Below are 13329 nucleotides of genomic sequence, written 5' to 3' on the forward strand. Positions count from 1 at the left end.
TTAAAAGCTTTTACTCTAAAAGCTTGTTCATAGAAATTTTTTATCTACCAGATTATTATTTATTATTTCCGCGAATTTTGCCTCGAGTACACAAATTCAATCGCAACCTAACTTAAAAATTGATTACAAATAGCGCTGGATTAAAGGGAGATCAAGGGGGACTATAGCCTTGGGCCCCATTTTCAAAAAATATTAAATGAAGTTTTTTCTTACTGTTGCCCTTTTTTTAGATTGAATGTTATTTAATTTTTTGTAGAATAAATTTTAATTTTTTAACCAAGTTTATTAATCAAGGGGACCTCAAAGGTTTGAAATTAAATGTGGAAGTCGTAAATTTATTTGTTAAATTAATAACATATGCTCTTTGCGATCCAACATCATTCATTACAAAAGTTAATCGCTATTTACATAATGAAGCATCGATAACAGAACATGTGTGATCTTACATACGATCTTGCTCGTTTCTTATCTCCTTCATTCGCAACTTTAACACCGCCGCTACCATTCTCGACATTTAAACGTATGATTAATTAATCGTATGGAAGCATCAGTTTCGCCGGGAACGTCCTACCGATAAGCAACTGGGAAGTCGAGTGCGTGTATTAACGATAACCGTGACTGTAGCCGCGATAAACGAGCTAGCGCGAGCGTGAAATGTCTTTCGATAGTGCGAATATTGCGATTCCCGTATCATACGTGCTCGTTAATGTGAATCAACCTTGTTCACTGAACACGACTTCCGATCGTGCACGCGCGTTCTAATCGATCTCGAGACGATCTATATTTGTCAGGTGCTCGTCTGGAAAGAGAATCGCAAAATCGTCGCGATATTACATGGAGATAATAATCAATAATAAGTGATAATAAAATTACGATTGGATTCGAGACACGTTGTATACTTGTGCTTGGAAGAATTTCCAAATTAGGAATAGAATAAAATTTAAATTATTGCTCTCTTCGTGAACTGTCGTCCAAGGGTTAAATATTATTCAGAGTTGGGCATTATCGTTGGAATAAAAACTTATTTAATAATTTGATTTCATTTGAGATTTTTATTCAAAGATCTATAAATAAATTTTCATTCAGAGAAAAAACTGATTTGTAATTTTTAAATATTTCCATTTTATTTAAAATCTATATCAGAAGTTTATTTGAAATAATGCTCAACCATGATCTTACCCCATCCTGCTTGGCTAATTTCAAAGAAATAATATCGAATTTTTATAAAATTTTATTTCGATAAGGGTATTTTTTTCTATTTGTATAGAATACACCTTTGTGCAGTATTCATGGGTGGTCGTTTTTTTCGTCGAGCGTTAATAGGGCATTCACGCGTGCAAGGAAAGTGAAGCGATAGATAAAGATAGAGGTTTCACGGACGCAATAAGTGATTCACCGCAACAATAAATAAATGCCGAGTACGGTAATCGTCATTGCACAGGTTGGCTAGGTCGTAAATCTTTGATCGGGGCATAATCGAGCAGCAATCTGGAATCTGGAAGAAACGAGCTAGCGATCACGGTTTTATTCCTGGCTTACCGTCGAAGGTAAGCTGAGATCTAGACTCGCGCGGATCGGTAATCCAGGATCCTGCTATAAATCAGCAGGGAACTCGAGAGAAACTCTCTATGCCCTTGAAATTACTACCCCTCGGTTTATTATCCTTCGAAACTGCGATTCTTTGAAAAATTATCATTAAATTGATTAACTTATTCAGCTGTACAAGACGATTTAGCTTGTTCTTTAGATACAATCGCTTGATGAGACATAAATCAGTAAGTCAGATCTGATTATGAGTATTCTCCTCGGTAAATGACAGACATGCGTTTGGAGCGTGGATTTGCCGAATGTAATTTAATTGAAGTAAAATGTTTATCTATGGATCGTTTCTCTGATAGACGTCTGCTAGATACGGAAATATTTCAAAAATTACATAACCGTCAACAAGATAAGGGTTTAGATTTAATAAAAAATGGATTAAATTTTGGTGGTACCGTTAATTTGATTTTAATCTACTTCAGAGAGATAAAAAATTGCTCCTTTTGTACTTTCTTGTTTTAAAGTTTAATACTTATTCATTAATATATATTGAATAAAATCTTTCTGTTTATGTATCAAAATAAGAACTTAAAAAAAAATAATTTAAATTTGATCGAGAGCACGATTTATTCTCTGTACGAAAATGGGAGAATTATATTTAAATAATCAGAATTTGGGTTCCTAACAGTAATGTCAAATGCATCAACAAAAATTTTGTTCCACCTATTATGAAACAGCCTGTAGAGATAAATTACGGTTTTTGTATACGCATCATTGAACTTTCCCTGTTGTTGATAATACAGCAGACAATCGAGTCATTAAAGAATCATTAAAGAAACAATAACATCGTGTACCCTATTAATCAGCGTCGGACGGTTCAGCAGTGCATCATTTTAATTAACGATAAATTACTACGCCGCCTTATCTCGTGACTTTAACCTTTTAACTCCCTTGATACCAGTTCTTTCACTATTATCCAAAGCGACGATAGATCGTGCAAAGTTTAAAGAACCATTTTTTACAAGTCTGTCATAGGTCGAATGTCGATAGGAAATGTACATGCAGTTGATGTGTTGCAACTGTTTATCGATGGAATTTGGAATTTCACCTTTCTTTCGAGATTTCGATAGTACAGTTCGATCCCGATGGTCACGTATGGTATTAGAGGTTGCAACATTCATTCCGTACGGTGCATCATTACCAAGGTAATTACCTACGGGAACGTGTATCTATAGACACTCGATTAGTCTTGTGAAAATTTTTTCAAATACTCGCCAAGGGAATATGCGATCGTAGAAATTCACGTTGATTAGCCTCGCTACCGCGAAATTGCTAATCTATGGAATACCGATAGCTAACGTACTTCCTGGATCAACTAGGGACGAAATTTCAATTACATAATTTTTATCAATAAAATCAGAATACTGCAACGAGCAGTAATCACAATAAAAAATAAACGATGGAATCTTCGAGTGATTTCCTTCGGTATTCAATCCTTAAAACCTCTGTTCTTTTTTTGTGAGAAATAATTCCAAACTGTCAGATAATGATTGTTAAATCGATTGGCGCGTTAGAATCAACAGGTGCGAACTATTTAACGAATCGATACGATACGAGGACCGTTCTAATAAATCTTAATTAATTTCGCGATAGAGTCGAGAGGGGTCGGTCTCGTGTAAAAATATCTGTATATGTATATTGTGTCCGGAACCAGTCGCGAATAATTTTCCACGGGTGAGCTCCACTTCGTTTTATCGTTCGAACAAGTGTAACAAGAAACGAGTTTTCGAGTTGGCCACGCTCGAAACACGAATCGCTTTTCGACAATCGGCCCGGTATTGGCGTGATTTCGCGCCATTAATCTTCTCTCGACAATTAACCGGCCGCAGGGCTAACGCAATGCTCGGCTATTAATTACAATCAACGCTATCTCACGCACCGGGCCGATACGATGCTTAATCTCGCTAAGAAAATCGTATTGACCGAATTTGTGTCAGAGCCTTCCTATTTAAACGTTCGAAACTTTACAGTTGTTTCCAGTGAAAAGAAATCGATGTTAGTTAACGGTGACCGGTTTCTTTTATTAAAATCGTACAATTTTTGCAAAAAAATATTAATCCTCGACCGGCGGACCATGGAGAGAGACCCGTTATATATTTCATATTATTTTCATTTTCTAAATGTTAGAATATTTCTTTCAAATTTATTCTTTCAACATATGAAACTCTTTCGTTTAAAAATTATTTTGGATCATGATCGACCCAAACTGCGGATTTTGTGTTACCTGTGCCAGGAAGGTTCCTCCGGTATCCTATAGATGCCGCGATCATTCAGACTTTTTTTCTTGAATTTCTGATTGGATTTTCTGAATCACTGATAAAAAATATTTATTCGGTTATTTGAAAGTTTCACCTTGCAATAGTTTCATTTTTATCTGTTCAATCTAATCTGTTAATTTTCGTAGTATTTAATTCCTTCGATTATCTACACTTTTAAATACTCAAGAGAGTTATTTATAATTGGATTGATAAGAGTGTATTTTATAAAGTAAATGACGAACTCGTATCGGAATCGATGCGTCATTTGTACATGGATGATATGGCAATAAACGTGTTAATTTATCCTTCAACCAATCTATTATGTCTGATTTTTCTAATTGTAATTACTAATAAGAGAACACGTTTGAGCAAGGTGTATCGAGGATACCGTTCGAGGTACTAAATACTTGCTTAGAATATTTGTCACAGACCGCCCAGGCAAGACGCATAACTACTGTGGTTATTATGAATTACGAGCATCTTTCCATGGGGTCTGGTATCATATATTTGATTTAATGGGGTAACAAGTGTACCGAGACTTATAGCAACGGTCTGAACAGGTGATTAATCTCGCCGTGATTTCTACTTGCGTCTCGGCAGACTCGAATGCGGTTCTGCTTCAATGAAAGTGACATCTATTTCGAGCCAGAGATCTCACATTTGCGTCAAGGATAATTTGACCACATCCTGCGTGCTCGAATGCAGAAACATTTTTCTGAAGAGTAAAACGGAAAGTATAATTTTGTCAGACTATAATTTACATCAATATCAATTCGACCAGAAAGTTAAAAATCGTAATATTTTCGATAATATTACATCTTTTAATATTGTCAAAATTCGATAGAGTAGACTCTTGTTATATTGCCGCCGGCGGGGCTATAGGAGTGGAAAATTTGTCAATCTACCAAGCACTCATTTAAAGGATATCCTCTTCATAGGAAAAATAGTATGCACTAGTATGCTTGAAAATTCATAGGAAAGTCAAATCGCTCACGCGGCAATATAACAAGAGTCTACTGTATAATCTAAGAAAAACAGCAAGATGAAGAAATGAATCGTGTTCGAGAGCCAGTATGCATAACGAGTATCCGGCTATCGACTTTTTCTCTTCCCCGGGGCCGTTTCCTTCTTTTTCGAGGATTAATCATTAGAATCCTGGGGGCTGCCCAATCGTGGTCGATTGATTCACTAGCACTGTACCTGGAACCAGGAAGGGTAAAATAGAAAGCAAGGAAAGAACGAAGAAAGAGAATCCTTAGGACGGAAGGGAGCAGGTCCGCTAATACAAGTGGAGAGAGGATCGAAGGGATGGAGAAGTGGATCCGTTGATTAGCGGATATCTTAATTACTGATTGGCCGCGCGGACTAATTAAATCGTAACTCAATCAGGAGCTGACCCGAGCCCCCCTGCTGTATCGCGGCAAGTTTACGACGGTATCCGAAGTGCTTCGGGATCTTGTGTTGCACTCGTGTCGTGGTTTGTTGCATAAATAATTCGAACACATGGGATATTACACCTTAGAAGAGGGTTTCGTCGATTCGGGGCAGTCATTAATAACCTAGAAACGATTTTTACACATAAGATTCTTTATTCTTTACAAAATTAGAAACATTTGGAATTTCATATTATCTAATACTTTGATGAATATTTTTATCTTACTCCTACGCGTATCGCACCTCCTCCTCTCGAAGAGTGCTCGAACCGACCATGTATTATGTCGGGGCGGAATAAAAAGCAAGATAATTAGTAATACCTACCGCGGTGTCTCGCAGGTGAACGATGTCCTCGACATCTCTCCATCCTCTTTTTATTCCTTTCCTCGTATCAGAATATGAATTTACCTGGCGCGACGTTCGCTGAATATATCCTCCTCGATGCTCGACGATGAGGATGAAAGCAAGCAACCACGGTGGTAATATTAACTTAGCCGTAGATGCTTTTTGTCGTTATCGATGAACGAGACGACGAGACTCGGCGAAAAGAAGGAAGAGGAAAAAGAAAACGAATGCAAGAAGCAACGATGAGTGACGTTTTAATTTCGGATGCACTTTTGAAAGTCAAATGGGGACGGGAGGAGGGTTTACGAGAGGAGGCTGAATGTCGACGGATGGAATTATGTCATTAGATCCATAATCGGTTGGCGCGGTATAAATTATGTAGCCGGGACGCGTCATCGAGATAATACAGAAAAATGGCTTCGCCGGAGAAGAAGCCGCTGCCCCGCAGATGAAGACGTTGTCGTGCTCCCCCGTCGTTATTGGTGTGGCTTCCAGCCGTAGGAAAGACCTCTCGTTCTTGCTCGTACCTTCTTTTTTCTCTCTCGTAACGCACATTCGTTAGCATGGATAATGAATCACCGTTGCTTCGTCGTGCTCCTGTCGCGAGTACCACGAGGAATTCGCTGCTAGGTCGCGACAACCACGAGGACAGGGACGGCCCCTCCTGCTACGGTCCTGGATTTTCGTTTCGAATACGAAATCGTGAAAGAGAATAAACGGGACGAGGCGGAGCCATTAAAATAAGCAGGTACCAACTTGCCACCTCGCCTCTTTCTTTTTTCAAGCGCCCTCCACTTTCGATGAAATTTTTCATTCTTAATTTTCAATCTCACAGCTTAGAACGCTGCGGACAAATACCATTCTCCGTGCTTTCTTTTCAAACGTGCCGCTATTAAAGCGTTGATAAAGAATAGCGTACCGTTCGACGGTAGTATTCAGGTGAGAACGTGTTGACTAATATCGAGGCTGACAGAGACAAAGAGACTGAGTGAATTTTATAACATATCGCCGTATCGTTGACCATCGCGGCACCGAAACTGGTCCTCTTTATGTTTGTAACTGCGATCGTTTTATCATCCCGGCTGGCGGTTGTCCAGACGGTTAACCGCTCTCGTACATCGGATATTAATCGTCGTTGGTCTACATTAATCTCGACAAATTGGCCGAAATTCCCGGCACGGCGGGGCATGCGGATTCCTTTACACTTTCTCTATTCAATGTAATAATGATATAATGCTTGATTAGTTGTAAACAAACTACACGGTTATCCGTTTATTAATAGAAAATAAGGTTAATCCACGACGATCGAGAAGATGTACGAGCGCAAAGGATCAATCGTGCTCTCGGTATAGGAACCGTACCCTTCCGCCGACGGAAACGTTATCCGCGCTATGGCTTTCCGTGGAATTCCTCTTAACTGATGCAAACAAGCACATAAAACGATTCGCGATATCATCCTCGAGTCACTTTTTATTTGCATCGCGCACCTCTGCGATGAAGCACGATCTCCGCAAGAGCCGCCAGGTCTCGCGATTCACGAATCTTTCAACGAACATCGAGAAAATTTTTGAGAAACGCTTATCGAGATCTCGTCATGGTTTATTCCAACATTTGAAGAATCGATTTTTGCGTCTCGTAGATGATTCGACAGGAGGCTTCCATTAGATCTTGTTCTTCCGGCGTGTACTGATGACGCAAAAGCGTTTGAATGCCCTCTCTACCGACTACACACGGCAGAGACATGTAGACGTCCTTTTCCAAACCGTGTCGGCAGCCCTGAAAAATGAATGAAAATGAATTAATGAACTTGCGATTGTCGAAGTGTCAAATCGCTTCGTTTAGGACACCTTCACATAGGTAGAGACGGTGATGCAGATGCAGGTGTTCCGTACGATCGCGTCCACAACTTCGGCAGCACAGATGCCAATGCCCCAGCATCGATAACCCTTTCTCGCGATAAGATCGCTGTCGCTGTCGATTACTTTCGAGTGGAGATCACCCCAAGACTCGGGATCCGTCTTGGTACCGATATCTTTGTTGATGTCTTTCAATTTGATGCCCCTCACGGTTACGGTGGACCAGATCGGCACTGTTCGACCAACGTTCGATCTATTTTTAAACGTGTACATTTCGGACACGTGACAAGAGGAATCCCTCTTGTTCCTCGTTCATTACCCGAGCTGGATCCGTTTTCACCGATTACAGACGCTTGCACCGAGCTCGCCGAAAGTCCAAGCTTCTGCGCGATGAAATACTGAAACCTGCAGCTGTCTAAAAATGTTCCGAGACCTACCACGCGTTGCGGTGGAAAACCGGACAGTTTAAACGCTGCATACGATAGTATATCCACTGAAAACGTAATTGGGTATGATTTATATAATCAGAATTGGGTATTATTCCATATTATCTTCTGACACGAATTTCGACTAAAACGAAAGTATTCCAGAATAAGAAATAAATAATGAAAATAATAAATAATTAAAAATTCAATTAGTTATTTGAAAATAACAGAAAAAATTAAACTTTATTTAAGATGAAAGTTTATTTCAAATAAAAATATCTTTAAATTGAAAATTATTTGCTATTTTCAAATAATTTGATTTTATTCAAAGATCTATAGATAAATTTTCATTTAAAGAAAATATCAGATGATTATTTGAAATAATGGCCAACTCTGTACATAATTGATTGTTCACCTTTCAAAGTGTATTATTTGAAAGAAGTATACCTGGTGACGTGACGATCAAGAGTACACTGTTCGGTGCATACTTGCAGACGTTAGGTATAACCTCTTTGAAGACATTCAAATTCTGTTCCAAAGAGGCTTCCTCGTTCGTCGACTTGTCGCCGACGGTAATTACGCAAACGGCTGCTTCCCTAGCTAACGAATAATCTGCAAAACGATCGTGATCTGGCTGAATGTTGCAAACAAATCGAAGGTTGAAATTTATTTTCACCTTTGGTGCCGATGATCTTCGGATCTCCTAGGAACGCTGCCACATGACCGATGTCTTCCGCCTCCGCCTTGGCCAGATCCTCGTTCGCGTCTATGAACACCAGCTCAGAGGCCAACCGCTGCAAAAAGCACGAGCAACAGAAGATTATGAAGAGTAATTAACAGGAACCGGTCGCTAGCCACAGAGTTATTACGCGCTTGGTATAGTTATGCAATCAGGAGCCCATGGAATCGCATTAAGAGCACCCGCGCGATCGATCGCACCATTCGAGCGATCCCTTAATGCGAAGGATCGTTAGGGATTGATCGCCTACGTTCGAGTGGGACGAAGTGGGACGAAGCGGTTCGAGAGCGGCCCATTTTATGCTTCTCGATCGGGGCTCTCTCTTTTCGTTTAATTTGCCAACCCGATGTAACGAGAATCGACGAAAAATTTGAATTTCAAGTCTTTTGTAAATTGCAATTGATAAGTTAGGACATATAACGCTATTAAGGCAATCAGTGATACTCAGAATTTTCTGTTCTCAACATATCACCGAATATTGGTAATCATCACGGTATTTCAACGTGTTCATTTTTGAAAGTTCTTCATAAGAGCATTCAGCATCGTAACTTTCTCTTGGTGTTGCATCAATGTCTTCAATGCGCTCATTGTTCATCGAAAGAAAGCGATGCCAAAGATTTTCAACGTCGAAAGGATATATCGCAATAATTGATCGAACAGCAAGAGTCTTTTTTCTTAACCATTGAATAGCGGAGCCTGAATCGTGACCCAAAGTTGCAGAATATATACAAGGATATTAATCTAAAGTTACATGTTCACAAAAATAATTTTCAAAGGAGCAGTATGAAATTTAGAAATACAGAGTTAAATTAAAATTGAAGCTTTCTCTATGGTCCGCCGTTCAAGGGTTAAAGCTACGATATTGCGTGTTCCTCGAGATCTCTCTCTATTCTAATAATTGATGTTCCTCTATCATTTAACATCCATAATTTCGAGTGAAAATTCTTTCCCAACGACAGCTGGGCATTAATCTTATCGCGTTTTCAACTCCGCTAGATTTCTCTTAATCACGGTCTAATTCGTGCCGTGAATAATAGGGCATCGTTGTCGGACGAGGCTGTTTTTCGTGGTAAAATATTCTCGCTTCCTCGCTTTCGTTCACGCTCGAGCAGATGGACACATTTTTCTCTGACAGATGTTACTTTCACACGTTAAGACAAACCCGCGGCTACCAAACAGAAACGGCTTCTTAAATATATTACGTTACGCCCTTGTGCTTCCAATCTGTTATTGTACACCGCTTAATCACCATACTTCATCAAGCATGACTTCCGTAGCATGCATAATATCGCAGCTGATGAAGTTTCCCCGCGTGGACTCATCGTGTGGCGTACCCTCTTCTTATTTCTTTTTTTCCCCTTCCCGTTTCTCCTGTCAGCCCTCGTAATACTAACGCGTATCGTGCGACGACATTGCGCGGTAATTAACTTACAAACCGCCCTGGCCCGTGTGTGTTTTGTAACGAGATTTTTTAATGACGCGTGACCAACAACCCCGCCGCAGAGAAAACAAATATCCGTGGAACGTTCCGAGCGATTCAGGTGAAGCGAACTGTGTCGTTAATTACAAAAGGCAAATAGCAAAACCCACCGCCTTTTTCACCGTTGCATCTCGCATTCTCTCATGCGGTTCTAGTTACCTAGCGAACGTTTCACTCTTGGTTAACCTGGTCGATTCCGCTTGGAAGAACCGCAGGACACCGAAGGTGTGACACTCGATCCGTCACACGTTTTATTATTCTTCCGGTGTATCGTGTCTCCTTGTTTTCTAATTAGCATCCACCAATATCGTCGTTTTAACCCTGGATACAAGGAATATCTTGTATTTTTATTCTTCGTCGAGAGAGAAGATTTCGGGAGAGGAAGCAGAAAAGATGAGCGTCAGCGACCTGTAAGATGGTTTGTACGATTTAATGCGGCCCGACGGACATGACATGTTACAACCAGCCGAGGATACGACGAGACGAAGAAGAAGATGAACGTCTTATGCAAGTACTACCGAGGAGAGGAAGCTGGGCGTAGTAAGCTTGCAAGGTGGATACTGGAACCGTTGGAGATGGTACCGGAACCCTGGTACCTCGTTGCGATCATCTCGTTGATGCGATCTGCCAAGCTGAGACGAGCGGAGCAACCGTACGGTTCACTCTTCTTTTTATTATTCTTTCTCACCTCCTTTTCCTTTGCCTTCTTAACCTTTCGTTGCGGTTTTATTCGATCCTCGTTACCACCAAAACTTTTCCACGCTAAACATTTTCTCATCACCTTGTAATATATTTTTCGAGAGCCATTCAATATAAGAATGTCGCGTTATTTAAAAATTCCCTCCAATTAGCGACGCGTCCGTTGCAAAATGGTCCCACGAGCGACACCTTCAACGGCGATGACAGGCGACGTTCCTCGTGTTATTATGTGTCTTGACGACGAGATAACATAGTAATTAGTGTAAGGATAATCATTGTCGTTGGAAACATACATATGCGTGTTTCAACGACGTTTTCCAACATAACGAGTCTAATGACAGCCAGGTACGCCCCTTGTGCTGGTCTACGGCCTTCCTTCACCCTCCTCGCGATCCGTGGAAACCGAAACCTGGCATTAGTCGCCCACGATCATTACCTCCTGCTGGAATGTGTACCAAGTGCACCGGCAACATGGTCTCGTTCTTCCTTCGGACGGTTCGGCTCGTTTTCACAAGCCTCGTTGCACACGCACGAGCTAATTATTTGAGATTGTGTTCGTTTAAGTCGGCTGACTCATTCGATTAACCGGACTGTGTTTCGTTAAGTGTACGAGAACGCGATGCGTTACGTTTCGAGGAACACCGAAACTGTTGGTGTAATGACAGTCGTTCGTGAAAAGCACAGGAATTGGCGAACAAAAGAAGGGATTCCCAATTTCGCTCGAATTACCGAGCGAAGGTTATGCTTCTCTCAGGTGCACGCACGAGAAAACCAGGTTCTTGGATGAGCGAACGCGATAAGGGTTGGGTGTCCTCGTAGACGGGTATGGATTTCAACTTTCCTCCTCTGGTGACTAACATAAATCAGCTCGACGGCGATCTTGCGGGGGCGTCCGACGTGTAAATGCTCGCGTTACGATCCGATAACGAGCGAGAGGAAGCACCGTTCGCTCCTCCGCTCCCTCCCTCCTTGCCGTATTTCTTCCTTCTTTTACGTTCCGATCTCTGGCTCACTCCCGTAGCCGAATTCCCTCTTCTGGTCTTTCGTGAATCATTTGCATAATAGCCTTTTTGATCCGGCACTACGCTAACGAGCCTATATTCAACCCTGCTTCCTCGCTAGCGTACACAACATGGCCAGGGCATTCCTCGAATTCCGTTTGTCCACCTTAGAATATATCCTTCGCAGTCGTGCGGAGTAGAAATCAACAGTGTTCATAAAGTTTCTCAGTTAGAAACGAAAGAGTTAAACGGCAATGGTGTTAGATATACGGCTAACCTTGAAGAGTATCGCGATTCCAACGGCAACACCCGTGTAACCACTGCCTACGATGACGATTTTCACCCGATGATCGTCCACGTAATCTTCCGGTTGTTTGGTGAGCAAAAACGTCGCGGTGTTCGGGCTGGTGCCGGTTAACTTCTTTTTCGGTACAGCCATCCTCGATGAACCCGAAACGTAAAAATATTTAGAACTTCTTCGGGTACACTGGAAATTTCGCTGCTACGACGTCGAATGATGGAAACAACTGTCAAACGTTGATTAATTTGTCAAATTTGAAGTTATCTATGCATGAATCGATAGTTAGCGCGTGGGAATATTAACCCTCGGACGGCGGAACATGGAGAGAGACCCAATTATAATTGAATTTCATATTTTCATTTTTTACATCTTACCCCGCTCCAATATATGAAATTAAATTAATTAAAATATCAAATTAATATCCTTGCATATGTTTTGTAAATTTAGGCCTCGATTGACGCAGAATCCGCTGTTGAAGGGTTAAGAAATAAAAATATGATTGGTCTACAGGGTCGATGAACAGCTGTCGAATCGTCACAGCTGGAGTACGTTGTATTACACGAATTTCAATTTCCGTTTTGTCGGTCACATGAGAAGCTTCATTTTACCTCGAACATACGAGAGCCGCTGGCCAACGACACCAATTCAGGGTTGTTTACGAATATTAAATTGCTAATCGAACATTTTCTTTCGTATTTCCTTCCTATATCTACCAGATGAATAACTCTTGAATAACGTCTCTTTTCTTTAGAAATATTCGATCGTATAGTCTTCGTTTCAATTTTAAGCTAAAACTTTCCCTCGAACATGACATTCGTTACACGTGTATATGCTTAATTACTTGATAAGATTGCTTCTAATTGAGTGGATAAGAAGTAGATGCCTAAGTAGTTGTGAATAAATTTATACATCACTCAGATACATAGACGACGTGACAGTGAACGTGTTAATGCTGCACAAAGTACACAACCGATGATTTGTGATCTCGAAGGACGCGATAGTTTTCTAGGAAGCGAATTGCTGCCGCTGTCATTTATTACGCGGATCGCGAGTACCCGCATGGAAAACCGGTCGCCAGGTGCGTGAGCTCGTTATTGATGAAGACGCCTTCTAAAACGTTGCTTCCTCTCATTCTGTCTCTGGCTGTAATTTCCGGTAGCACACCTCTCGCTCCCACGTCTCTGTCTCTCTT

At 40.9% G+C, this 13329-nt stretch overlaps 1 protein-coding gene across 1 annotated transcript; it reads right to left on the reverse strand.

Annotated features, from left to right (window-relative positions):
* Window positions 1-7235: 7235 nt before the first annotated feature.
* Window positions 7236-12275, reverse strand: LOC114880360 (L-lactate dehydrogenase A-like 6A). The gene is made up of 6 exons (XM_029196290.2): window positions 12114-12275; window positions 8594-8711; window positions 8365-8529; window positions 7812-7985; window positions 7484-7725; window positions 7236-7412 (listed from the first exon to the last, which is right to left on the reverse strand). The coding sequence occupies exons 1-6, from the start codon at window positions 12273-12275 to the stop codon at window positions 7236-7238; spliced, it is 1038 nt and encodes a 345-aa protein (XP_029052123.1).
* Window positions 12276-13329: the final 1054 nt, after the last annotated feature.

This window comes from Osmia bicornis, chromosome 5 (genome assembly GCF_907164935.1).
Source record: "Osmia bicornis bicornis chromosome 5, iOsmBic2.1, whole genome shotgun sequence".
NCBI classification, from domain to species: domain Eukaryota; kingdom Metazoa; phylum Arthropoda; class Insecta; order Hymenoptera; family Megachilidae; genus Osmia; species Osmia bicornis.